General features: G+C 41.0%; 1 protein-coding gene across 3 annotated transcripts in view; it reads right to left on the bottom strand.

The window, feature by feature from the left end:
• FOCAD (focadhesin) overlaps positions 1–12,617 on the bottom strand; it is a 198,753-nt gene that overhangs the window by 180,126 nt on the left and 6,010 nt on the right. For all 3 annotated transcript variants that reach the window (XM_077817702.1, XM_077817703.1, XM_077817705.1), the window contains exons 2-3: positions 5,547–5,636; positions 2,301–2,375 (exon numbers count right to left, since the gene is read on the bottom strand). In XM_077817702.1, coding sequence (XP_077673828.1) covers positions 2,301–2,375; positions 5,547–5,603 — 132 coding nt within the window. In that variant the 5' untranslated portion in view covers positions 5,604–5,636. The remainder of the gene's footprint in view (positions 1–2,300; positions 2,376–5,546; positions 5,637–12,617) is intronic.

Genomic DNA, 12,617 nt, shown 5'->3' with positions numbered 1-12,617 from the left:
GTTACTGTATTTAGTAAACACAAAGGCAAGACAAAACCAACCAAACCTCTGTTATCCAATGAAGCTGCCAAAGCAGGTCATTTATAAAAATCTCTTACTTTCTGTTAAAAAACACACAAAAACTTCAAACTTCAAAGCAACATTGTCATGTTAATGTCAAACATTTTCCTTACCTACGTTATTACTACTACCTTAGATTACTAAATCTGAAAGTTTTGATAGTCTGAGATACTTTTTGCTACCAATGCAGTTTGTTTTCCCATGAGAAATTTCAAATTAATAATCTCTTTTCAAAATTTATTGTTGGAAGCAATATTTTCCCATGAAAAGTTTCAGTTTGGTTCCCAGGCGGGGTCCATGGACAGGTTCCATTATGGATAAGGAGGGAGTGGGGGGAAATGATGGAAAAAGTTTGGGGACCACTGCTTTAAGAATTGCTGCATTTCCAAATGCCTGAATTTGCTATAGACAGGCAATAATCCCTCTGTAGAACTGAAATGACTTAAAATTCTTTCAACCTTAAGCAAAATGTGTTCTTAACCTGGAGTTGTGAATACAGGGAAGCTTGATCCAAAATCCACTGACTTCATTGTGTTATGGATCAGGCCCTTTGTTATTTTCATGCTACACATCTGTTAATTGGTTGATTTACTATTTGATTTGTGAGCAGAGGTACAAGGATAACACATGTTTTTAAACTCTAACTAATCAACACTCTGAAACCTTTACAATGAGAACACTGAATATGTAACTAGAACTATCCTTATAGTTAGAAAGTTTTCCTAATACTTAACCCTTGCTGCAAATTAAATCCACTGCTTCTTGTCCTATCTTCAGCAGACCTGGAGAACAACTAATCACCATCCTCTATAATAGCCCTTAACATATTTGAAGACTTACCAGGTCCCCCCTCAGTCTTCATTTCTCAGGATTAAACATACCCAGTTTTTTCAACCTTTCCTCATAGGTCAGGTTTTCTAAACCTTTTGTTACTTCTGCTGCTCTCCTCTGGACTCTCTCAAATTTGTCCATATCTTTCATAAAAGGAGGCCTCACCAGTGCCAAGCAGAGCAGGACAATTACCTCCCATATCTTGCATATGACACCCTGGCTAATAAACCCAGAATTATATTAGCCATTTTCACAACAGCATCAGATTGCTGACTCATATTTAATTTCTGATCCAGATCCTTTTCACCAGTATTACTGCCTAAACAACTATCCCCCGTTTTGTAGTTGGGCATTTGATTTTTCGTTCCTGTGTGTCCTTTATTGCATTTCATCTTGTTGATTTCAGACCAATTCTCCATTTTGAATTCTAATCCTGTCCTCCAAAGTGCTTGTAACTCCTCCCATCTTGGTGTAATCCATAAATTATATATACACATTCCTAAGAAGTGCCAAGCACACAGTACTCACACTGGGGCACTGTTTACACTGGCGCTTTACAGTGCTGCAACTTGCTGCGCTCAGGGGGGTGTTTTTTCACACCCCGAGCAAGAAAGTTGCAGCACTGTTAATTGCCAGTGTAGACAAACTCTGAAACATTTTAGTCATTCAAGAACTTCAAAACAAAAAACAAAAAAACAAGACTTAGTATGCCTGATATCTTAAACGAAAACACATAAAACCCCACCTTTTTAAATTATATCTTTCAGGTCTTTATGTATCCAAAAACAAACGAAGCCACAAAACCATTCCTTCCTTCTCCCCTTTTACAGGTCACCTTTAGAGAAAAGGAAATGCCAACCCTGAGCCCTCTCCTATGGTGCTCTGTGACACACATCATGACTGGCATTTTCTACGCCACTCAACTAACAAAGGTTGGACAAACTGAAAAGTAAATTATGGCCTTGAGTCACATTGTCTCATAAGGAAATATGAACCCTAATTTTCTAATACAAAAGGACACATTTAGCTACAGAGATTTGAAATTAAATATGTCCTGCAATTTTAACTCTGAGGTCTAACTTGCAAGATTTTAATATACAAACAGTTCATTAGCATCAATGAAATTCTTGTCTGCAGTGACGCAAATTTTAGAATACAAAACTGTCATCAGCCTGAGTCTAGCAGCCAATTAAACATTATCACTCTATTGTCAGTTACTATTAGCCACTGGGTCTCAAAATGGAAAAAAAAGTTACCCTTCAGATCACAGAGATTTACTATCTCCAGCTGTATGCTCTGAAACATAACACAGTATTTGCAACTTTATTAAACATGAACCAGAGAATATGGGAGACCACAGAAGAAGCTTAGAATCTGATGTAGGAGAGAAGCTGAAAACAAATACAGACCTGGTTAGTAGACTGACTGATCTTGTCGACTAAAACATTTTCTTTTAGCACTGCAGCAATAAGATGTCCCACCGCCTACAAAAGACAGAAGTAATTAAAATATGCAACGAAAGAAGCACTCTGCACTATTGTTTAGAAAGGAGACCAAGATCAAAGCTGCAGCTGCACTGCTAGGACAGCCGAAGAACTTGTTAATGCAACATCTGGATAAAAAGAGATGCCAAACAACAATTTGTTAGAGAAGTTGAAATATATCATAGAACCACCAAACTCCAGCGATATCACCTTGTACTATTATCCTATCAGAAACTAACCTCAGTAGAGTTCTGCATAGACATGAGGGTCCGTCCACATGGAACAACTTGCATGTTTAAGACCTAAACCCTAATCAGGCCTAAGCAGAAGTTGTTGATACTTTAGAACATCAGCTCTAACAACAGACACGTATACAGCTCTGTTTGTCCACAGATCTCGAAGTGTTTTACAGACACACCATTATACACCCCCACCCAGACAGGTGAGGAAACTGAGGCAAGGGGCAATTAAGTGACTTGCTCAAAGTCACACAGCAAATTAGTGGCAGAGCTGAGAACAGGACCATAGCCTCCTGACTTCCAGCCCTAAATGAGGCCCACTGCTTCTAAAAGCCACACTGCACAGAGTAGTTAATGCCAAGTATGCTTAGTTACCTTTAACCCTTGTATTCAACTTAAGTTGTATCTTTTGTAGAGATGGGCTCATGAAACAAATTCATATCTGAATTTCAAAAACCTCCGAAGTTCAGGGATTATTCAGATCTGGCATTTTGTTTATATCCATTACAATAATAAGGTTCATTAGTAAAATTTAGAAAGAGGGCTGAGATTTTAATTTAATGGAAGATGTGTCGAAGTCCCCTAGACTGCTTGAAATTCTCAATTCCAGCTCAGATTTTAAACAACTGCACATGTACAGGTGTTTGGAGCCACAGTTTTGGCTCATATCTAATTCTTTGCTCTTTCTTGTTTCATTTGTGTTGCTGTCTCGAAACAGAAAGCCTTTGTGAGAGATCCTTTCACAATAAAAATATAAAGATGCTTAGGAGTATTACTGTATCCAAAAGAACAGCCGAATTTATTTATCACTGGCTAGGGCAGATCATTAGTGTCTGAGAGGAAAAACTGGGATGCCAACTAAAAGAAAAAATAGCACATCTATTTCATTAGTGTGTAAAGAAATGATGAAGGAACAGGAATGCAGATTGTTTTAAACATTTCCAAGCTCCCTCTTCCTCCTTTTATAGTTTAATTACATCTTCCTTCAGACACTAGTTGATAGCATGCCATGATTTTATAAATGTAAACCAGCAATAATACTTCTAGTTAACAGTTCACATTTCCAGAAAACACAACCGCAAATTATAACCAGTTCACTCTGTCCAACATTACAAGGAGGAGGTTATTCAATTCACTGTTTTAAGTATTTTAACATGTTTTAACAAAAAAAGAAAAAAATAGATGGGTTATTATCTGTGTGTCTAGTTATTATGTAAACCAAGAGAGAGAATGGCAAAAAGTCAGATATCTAAGATGTTCTATGGAGAGCCCCATACTAGTTAACTGCTTAGATCTGCATGACACTGTCCTGGTGGACTTCAGTGAGCCTTCTGTTCATCTCTTTCCTGATTATAAGCAGCTGTTCTTCAGATATACATTCACAACCCCATCCTTACAGACACTCTGGTTAGGGTGGGAAAGCTTCATCAATAGAGGGCTTTGCAGTGTACAATAAAGGTGGTAATACTCTGGGATCAACCTAGACTCCTCTGGGACATCATTTCACAGGCAAACCGCCTTGACCAAGAACATTGCCCTCACATCTTTATCCTGAGCTTTGTAAGCCACATTGTCCCAGAGTGCAGATTTCTGGGGGGGAGGAGGGGCGCAAAGTGGGAGCTAGTGGAGTAATCAAAGCACAAACACAAAATTAGTGACCTTAAAAGATAACCACCCACGGCAATGGATAGCAGGAGAGAATGCCAAATCTCACTGTTTCAAAGGAGTACATGCTACAAAGAACTAGCCAGGATACTGTCCTTTTCCACTGAAGGAATCTGATACTGGTTTATCAAGTGGTTCAAAGCGTCAGGGTCCTGTTTGACTTCTCATTCGGTCTCAGTGATCTGGTTTCATCAGTGATGAAAAATACTTTCCTTCTACCTCCAGCTTTTTTGGAAACTCCACCCATTCCCACAACACAAGGATCTAGCCACACTGCTCTACATACATCTTCGACAGACAGGATTTACTAGTAAATCAGTGTACCTGGGGCTAAATGTGGAAGCAATGCAAAGGCTCCAAGTTATACAGACTGCATTCACAGTGACCTGTCCTGTTGAGGAAGAAGGTTGCCACAAAAATTATGAGTTTTGCATGGCATTTCAATTTTTAAGGCAGAGCAGCAGGAAGAAGAGAAAAGCAAAGGGAAAGGTGGAAGCTGGTTATAGGTTTAATGGTCTGTGCAGCTAAATACAGTATGGATATATTCTTTTTTTTTTTTAATGACTGAAAAATAATCATAGGTGTAGAGACGACATATTTTTATCCATATTCTATTATTCTTCTCTGACCCATTAAAAATAATGGGCATAGGGATACATTTTTATTTGTGTGATGAGATTCCAACTCTATCGCTGTGAGTTGGTTTATGGCTGTGACATCATAAGAGAGGCTTAGCCAGCCAATCAGAATGTAACTTTCAACAGTCAGCACCCTCAGCCATTCTCTGATGGGTGCAGCTGCTCTCTACTGGCTCCATCTTGCCAGGTGTGTGTAGCAAGGATCTGTTTTTAGTAGGTGGTAGCTTAAATATTCCCAAGGACTTCCAGAGCTACAAGGCATCCACAAGGGTCAAACTCTGTCAAGGCAGTTGGGTGGTTAATGCCATCCGGCCTCATTTAGAGTTTGCAGACTTGGAGAGTTCCTGTCATATTCAGTTGATCTATTCTGCAAAGTAAGATGAGAGCTCTTTGCAGCGGTGGGTGAATGGGTTTGATGTTTGGATTGTGCAGTCAGGCTGATTAGCCAATGTTTATTATATGAGAAAGCTCTGCTGGCTTTGATTTTACAGCTATAATGGCAGAGGGGGAAAATGTTCTTTTTGTCTCTTTACTGCAGGGGTGCAGAAGGCTTTGTGGAAAGGTATGTGTATAAAATGAAAAGTTCTGAATGTGACAATTCACCAGGTTAGTATTAAAAAGTTAATTACCTGTGACTGAATAAGCGTGTTAGGAAATTCCAGCCGCTTCTTGATATCGTCTGACATTTCTGGTTCTTTCACATGATATTAATTTAGGTTCTGCAACACAGATTAAAAATATGCTGTTTAGGACTAGGAAAGAAGGCATATTACACACGAGGAATAAACAGTACTAAAGATGTATTACATTGCACTTAGACAGCAAGATCTAAGGATCACTTAGGATTACAAGCATCGACCATAAGTAGGTTTACTTGTAGGGCCCTACCAAATTCATGACCGTGAAAAATGCATCAGAGCCCGCGAAAAATGGTCTCCCCTGTGAAATCTGCTGGGGAGGGGCAGGGCTAGGGCGCCCCAGCCACGGCTTCTACCATGCACCAGACTCCAGCTGCTAGTCCTGGCATGGCTGGGGAGGGATGTGATTTCCTCTTCCCCTGCAGGGGCCACTCATGGGGCTAATTCAAACCAACCTCTGGGAACCTCCCACAGCTGCAGGCAGCTCCACAACCCCGCCACGTTTCCTGCCCCATCATTCCCCAGCCACGGGAGGAGGGGTCATAAGAACGGCCTACTAGGTCAGACCAAAGGTCCATCTAGCCCAGTATCCTGTCTTCCGACAGTAGCCAATGCCAGGTGCCCCAGAGGGAATGAACAGGTAATCACAAAGTGATCCATCCCCTGTCACTCATTCCTAGCTTCTGGCAAACAGAAGCTAGGGATACCACCGCTGTGGGGGGGCACTGTTATCAGCTCCTCCACTGCAAAGCGCAGCCCCAGCTGGCACCGCTCCACAGCTGCCCAAGGCTTGCAGTTTGGGGGGGGGACAATGCCGCCCCCTGGCTCCCAAACTGCTGTCCATGTTAAAAAGAGGGGGGCATGGCTCCCAGTCTCCCCAGTTCTGGCACTGGTGGCCCCCCACTTCTACAAAGGTTCCGGCACCCTTGCCATTGCCCCCCATGAGGCCAGTCCCGCCTTCCCAAAAAGTAATGACCCCCCCATACCATGAAACCCTCATATCTGCACTGCCTTCTGCTCTCCGGTTGCCCAACTCTGAAGACAGTACTTCCATCAGCAGCAGTGCAGAAATAAGAGTGGTAATACCACAACCCTTCTACAATAGCCTTGCAACACCACCACCCCGCTCAATCCTCTTTTAGGCTGGGACCCCCATAGTTATAACACTGTGAAATTTCACATGTAAATATCTCAAACCATGAGATTGAGGATTTTTAAAAGCCTATGACCGTGAAATTGACCAAAATGGACCATCAACTTGATCGGATTCTATTCATTTGACACGAGGTAAGAAGCAGCACAAGGTTAAGTAACTATCCCAAGGTCACATGAATGGATAGAGTGAGTAACTGAGGCAAGATGTCCCAGGTCTCTATCCCCTGGATGAACTACAATGTAGTTACCTGCAGACTAATCCTTGATGTGTCATCATCAAAAGCATCTGCATGTTGCAAAGCCCCAAAGGTCCTGACCCTGAGAAGTGCTGAGCACTTACCACTCTTGCAATGAGAAGTGTAGCTGCTCAGCAACTCTCAGAATCAGGCCATGCCTGTGAAGTGAATTTCTGTCGAAGATACTTATATGGCTCCCACTACTGTAGTATCTGTACCTCACAATTTTTAATGTATTCTTCTTCACAATACCCCATGTGAAGGGTGGAGATCTAGTATCCTACACTGCCAAAAAATGTATTCTTTTTCCAAAATGTGAGTATAAAACCCATTGGTGATCTTAGGACCCCAAGCAGGGAAAGTAACTGAAAGGAGGGGCACACTAGAAAAATCAACAGAAGAATGCAGCACTATAATCACTGCCGAGCTGCAGATACAGAAATAACAAAATGAGGCCTTGTCTACACTGCCCCGTACAGTCACTGCATACTTTGAAGGTAACAGTTACACCAAACTTGTGAAAAATCACCCCCCTGAGCGCAGCAAGTTTGAACGCTTTAAAGCACTAGTGTGGACAGACTCTGAGTGCTGGGAGCCGCACTTCCAGAGCTTGGAGCTATTCCCCTCGTGGAGGTGGATTACCAGGAGCACTGGGAGACCTCTCTCCCAGTGCTCACACGTGACCACACTCACACTTCAAAGTGCTGCCATGGGAGCACTTTGAAGTTTCTAGTGTAGACCTAGCTTCTGTCTTCTCTTTTCCAGACTAAACAAATGCAATTTTTTCAATCTTCCCTCATAGGTCATGTTTTCTAGACCTTTAATCATTTTTGTTGCTCTTCTCTGGACTTTCTCCAATTTGTCCACATATTTCCTGAAATGTGGAGCCCAGAACTGGACACAATACTCCAGTTGAGGGCTAATCAGCACAGAGTAAAGCGGAAGAATTACTTCTCATGTCTTGCTTACAACAGTCCTGCTAATACATCCCAAAGATGTTCGCTTTTTTTTTTTTTTTTTTGCGCAACAGTGTGACACTGTTGACTCATATTTAGCATGTGGTCCACTATGACACCCAGATCCCTTTCCGCAGTACTCCTTCCTAGCCAGTCATTTTCCATTTTGTATGTGTGGAACTGATTGTTCTTTCCTAAGTGGAGTACTTTGCATTTGTCCTTATTGAATTTCATCCTATTTACTTCAGACCAGTTCTCTAGTTTGTCCAGATCATTTTGAATTTTAATCCTATCCTCTAAAGCACTTGCAACCCCTCCCAGCTTGGTATCGTCCGCAAACTTTATAAGTGTATTCTCCATACCATTATCTGAATCACTGATGAACATATTGAACAGAACCGGACCCAGAACTGACCCCTGCAGGACCCCACTCTTATGCCCTTCCAATATGACTGTGAACCACTGATAACTACTCTCTGGGAATGGTTTTCCAATCAATTTTGCACCCACCTTTCAGTAGCTCCATCTAGGTTGCATTTCCCTAGTTTGTTTATGAGAAGGTCATGCGAGACAATATCAAAAACTTTACTAAAGTCAAGATGTAGTGCCCCAACAGTATAACGTAAGGTCAAACGTTTCTTTAAATAACAAGTTTGGCTGCAGGATCATCAATCCATGCACTGTTGATTTCAAAAAGGGACATCTCAGAATGAACCAAATTGAATAGTTACTTATGGCTATTTGAACATTTGTTTTCTGAATCCTCCAACTATAGGCTATTTATTCACAGCATCCTTTTACATTTAAAAAGAAAAAACAATTCAAATAATTTCTCACCTAAGACAGACACATTTAGATTTTGTTTTACAAATGTATAAAATATTCTTAAGAAATTGTTTATATCTTAAAAAATAATTTTGATTTGTTTTTCGAATGGACCAAGCCAGGTTGAGCTCCCAAACACAATAGCAACATTGTGCCAGTGCACAAGAACCAGAACTTGAAAATAATTAGAATCTGACTTGCCTTGGCTCACCATTCAAAATGAAGTGTGAACAGTATAAATATCAAGCAATAAGTTTGATCCAGTTTAATAATATGTCCTTTGTAACACAGGAACAGATTAAAAAAAAAATCTAGTGTGCACTGAAATTTTAAAAAATAATTCTATATGTGCAAAAGCACTCATACAAAAAATATATATATGCACATGTTTCAGATCTGTGCTTCACGACACATGGATGGCCCATTCCTGCCTCTACTGAAATCTATGAGAATTTCTCTACGGATTTTGACTGGAGCAGAATCAGGCCCTGGCGCCTGTTATGTCTTATGGTACAACTCACAATAGAAGGAGAATCACATCCACCAATCACAGGATGATTGTTACAACCTCAATTAACCCAAACCCCTGTTAGCTAAATCAGGGTCATGTCTCCCCAGTATTTGAGAGTTACATTTCTACAAACTTACTCACAAGAGTAATTCATTAACGTCAATGGAACTATTGTGAGAGTAAGGACTATTCAGATCAGCGTTTCCAGTATTAAATCCCTATTGTATAAAAATACATTTTATTTTATTGCACAAAGCAGATATTCATTCATACGGCAGATCAACAGAGGAACTAGTCTTGCAGACAGATTCATTTCTGACTACAACTTGTCAGTGAGCTACTTTTTATTATTCACGTTAAAAAGAAGTAACAATACAGGATCATTAAAAGTGTTGAATCTTCTACACACAACTGGAATCAGATGTCCCAGTTTATAGATAAACCAGAAGTCTATTATTTGATGTAAGCAACTATTGCCTTTTCTACAATAACCCTCCAACGTAGTATGTCTTCCGCTGTAGTAAGTATTTTGTGAATCTATCAGTGACATTAAATGTACAACGTATGAACTAGGCAAGTATTTATACATTTTAGGTCAAATTGCTCATCCATCATCTTCAATGGGAGTCATGAGAACAAGGGCAGCAATATTTCCCCCTCATGCACTCTGCATTAACTTTTACAGCAGTAAAGGTGAAATGTAAGCATGCACTTAAGTGCTTTTCAGAATCAGGGAATTAGACCTGAATATAAACTCACTGAGACCCAGATTCCTTATTCATGTGTGTCTGTAAACAGTGCTTTGCACATTCTGGGCACTATCAGAATACAAATAGCGATGCAAGGGGATAATTGAACGCCACACTAGAATGAAGTAGAAAGCAACATTCTTTCCAGTTACGGACAGATACTTCCATTAATTCAGTTTTGAAGTTCGTTCTAGCAAGCCACTAGATCAGTGGTGAATAACCTCTCAGTGGCCGCGGTTTGCCATTCCTGGACAACGGGAGCTGCGGGAAGCAGCGCGGGCCGCAGGGACATGCTGGCCGCCACTTCCCGCAGCTCCCATTGACTGGGAATGGCGAACCACGGCCACTGGGAGCTGCGAGCAGCCGTGCCAATGTAAACAAACAGGGTAATCTGCTGGCGGGCCGCGAGACAGTTTGTTTACATTGGCATGGCCGCCTACAGCTCCCAATGGCCGTGGTTCGCCTTTCCCAGTCAATGGGAGCTGCGGGAAGTGGCGGCCAGCATGTCCCTGCGGCCCGCGCTGCTTCCCGCAGCTCCCGTTGTCCAGGAATGGCAAACCGCGGCCACTGAGAGCTGCGGGCGGCTGTGCTAATGTAAACAAACTGTCTCGCGGCCTGCCAGCAGATTACCCTGATGGCTCATGTGTGCCCCAGGAGCCACAGTTTGCCCACCACTGAACTAGATCAAAGAAACTTTGCTGCAGCTGCACCCAGATTACAGTATAATACTACCTTAAATTTCAATGATACCTTGCGTTGCACAAATACAGCAATCAACTCCCTACAACTGAAAGGCAACCTCCTCTGAGACAGAAAGCAGGATCAGTGTAATACCACGTAGTAAAACTACTCATCGTGCAGATGAATTGGAACAATCTCATATCTGATAGAAACTACATTTTGGTCTCCTAAATATGCATTTATCTTCTCCACCTGGAATTTGGTTATGAAAGCAATCTGTCACTCCTAAACTTGCAAAAAATTTTCAAAAAGTAGAAATGGTCAATCTGACTTATAACCCATCTGAAATAGAGTCCCCTATGCAAGATGCTAAGAGCGTCTGTTCAGTAATAACTTGAAAAGATGAGTGCCATCTATGTAGATCTCATTTCAGCAAAGCACATAAACACATGCTTCGCTTTAAGTCCCTTCCAATTCAGTAAAGCACTTAAAGAGGCGCAAAAGAGCTCTTCTCTTAAAAAAAATACCAGAAATAGAAATATCTGATAGTAAGGATGAAACATTTTTTGGCAAAGCTTAAATATAGTATTATAAATAGAAAAAGTAAAATAAAATATTCCAGTCAGAAATTCTCAAAGAGAGATTTTTCAAAGGCACAAAGGGCATCTAGATATATGCTCAAGTCCCATTTGTGCTTTGACTATCTTCCCCTTAGCCACGTATGTACGGCTATTCAGTTTTGAGGAAAGCTTCATATTCTCCAAACACACAGCAGTATGTTTTCACATTTGCCCATCCATGCAAAGTGCATCAGAACGAAGACTATTAATCCCCAGAACACTAAACTGACTGGAGCATTATTTACATTTACAGGCCTAACACTGGTTTAAATACGTATTATAGACAGCATTACTGAAGTTCTATTAAACTTTTACTCTCATGGGAAGGTTGAGTGGAAGAGGTTTCAGACAACAGTCACTGAAGTTAAGGCCCATTAAAAGGAGAGCCTAAGCACAGCCTTATGCAGGCAAACCTCCAATCATGCAGCCAACCCATTCACATCCTGACTTTCAGTATGTTAATTTATTCCATTTCTGGTCTTCCCATGTACAGATAATGCCACATATGGTGGAAACATTGTGACAATCATTTGATGGACCTCTCTGGGGCCTATGCAACATGAGACAGAAGGATGTAGAGTGAAGGCAAAGTCTAGGAACAGAAGCAGAGCTTCTAGCAGTTTAACTGCTAAAGGTAGGTGACCTCATACTGGAATTTATACAATACACCCATACTTTCCTTCTGCGTATAGATCACTAACATTATTATGCGCTTTTTGCTTAAAAATAAGTCATCTACCAATACTGCAGTCATTCAAACTAAACCATTGACCTCAAGGGGCCAATGAACATGAAAAAATATACAGTGTCCTTGTAAGTCCCTTCCCTTAGCGTGCAAAAAAGAGAAAAAGAAATCGTGCTACCATTCACAAGGCTGAGTTCAAGTATGTTTTCATTTCAGTCATTTTCTTATCCAACTGCACTGACTTCATGAAAATTGCACCTGTTGAGTCAAAACTGAGCCAATCAGAAAGAAGTCAAAAGAACTAATGTTTGTTGTGTTTCTACTTCAGTTTACAAAACAACCTTAGTTTAATACTTAATTCAAAGACATTTGTTGACATAATTTTAAAAATGCAGCCACTAAAATACACTGTACTGTCCCAAACACTGCCTCATTCTATGATGCCAAAGCCAATGTTGTCCCTTATTCCACCTGGGAACCCCAAGGTACTTTGTGGTTAAGCAGCAACTATGTGCATCAGAGTTATTTTGCATACTCACCTGCTAGTCAAGAGGGCATACTGCAGCCAGGGCGTGATGGCAACTCTCAAGCTACAGAACAGTTGCACTGCCACTGCATGGCCTAGGGAAAGAATTTCCTCCCAC

The sequence above is a fragment of the Eretmochelys imbricata genome, chromosome 5 (assembly GCF_965152235.1).
Source record: "Eretmochelys imbricata isolate rEreImb1 chromosome 5, rEreImb1.hap1, whole genome shotgun sequence".
NCBI classification, from domain to species: Eukaryota; Metazoa; Chordata; order Testudines; family Cheloniidae; genus Eretmochelys; species Eretmochelys imbricata.
Note: the sequence above shows the minus strand (reverse complement) of the source record. Positions and strands in the feature narration are given on the sequence as shown.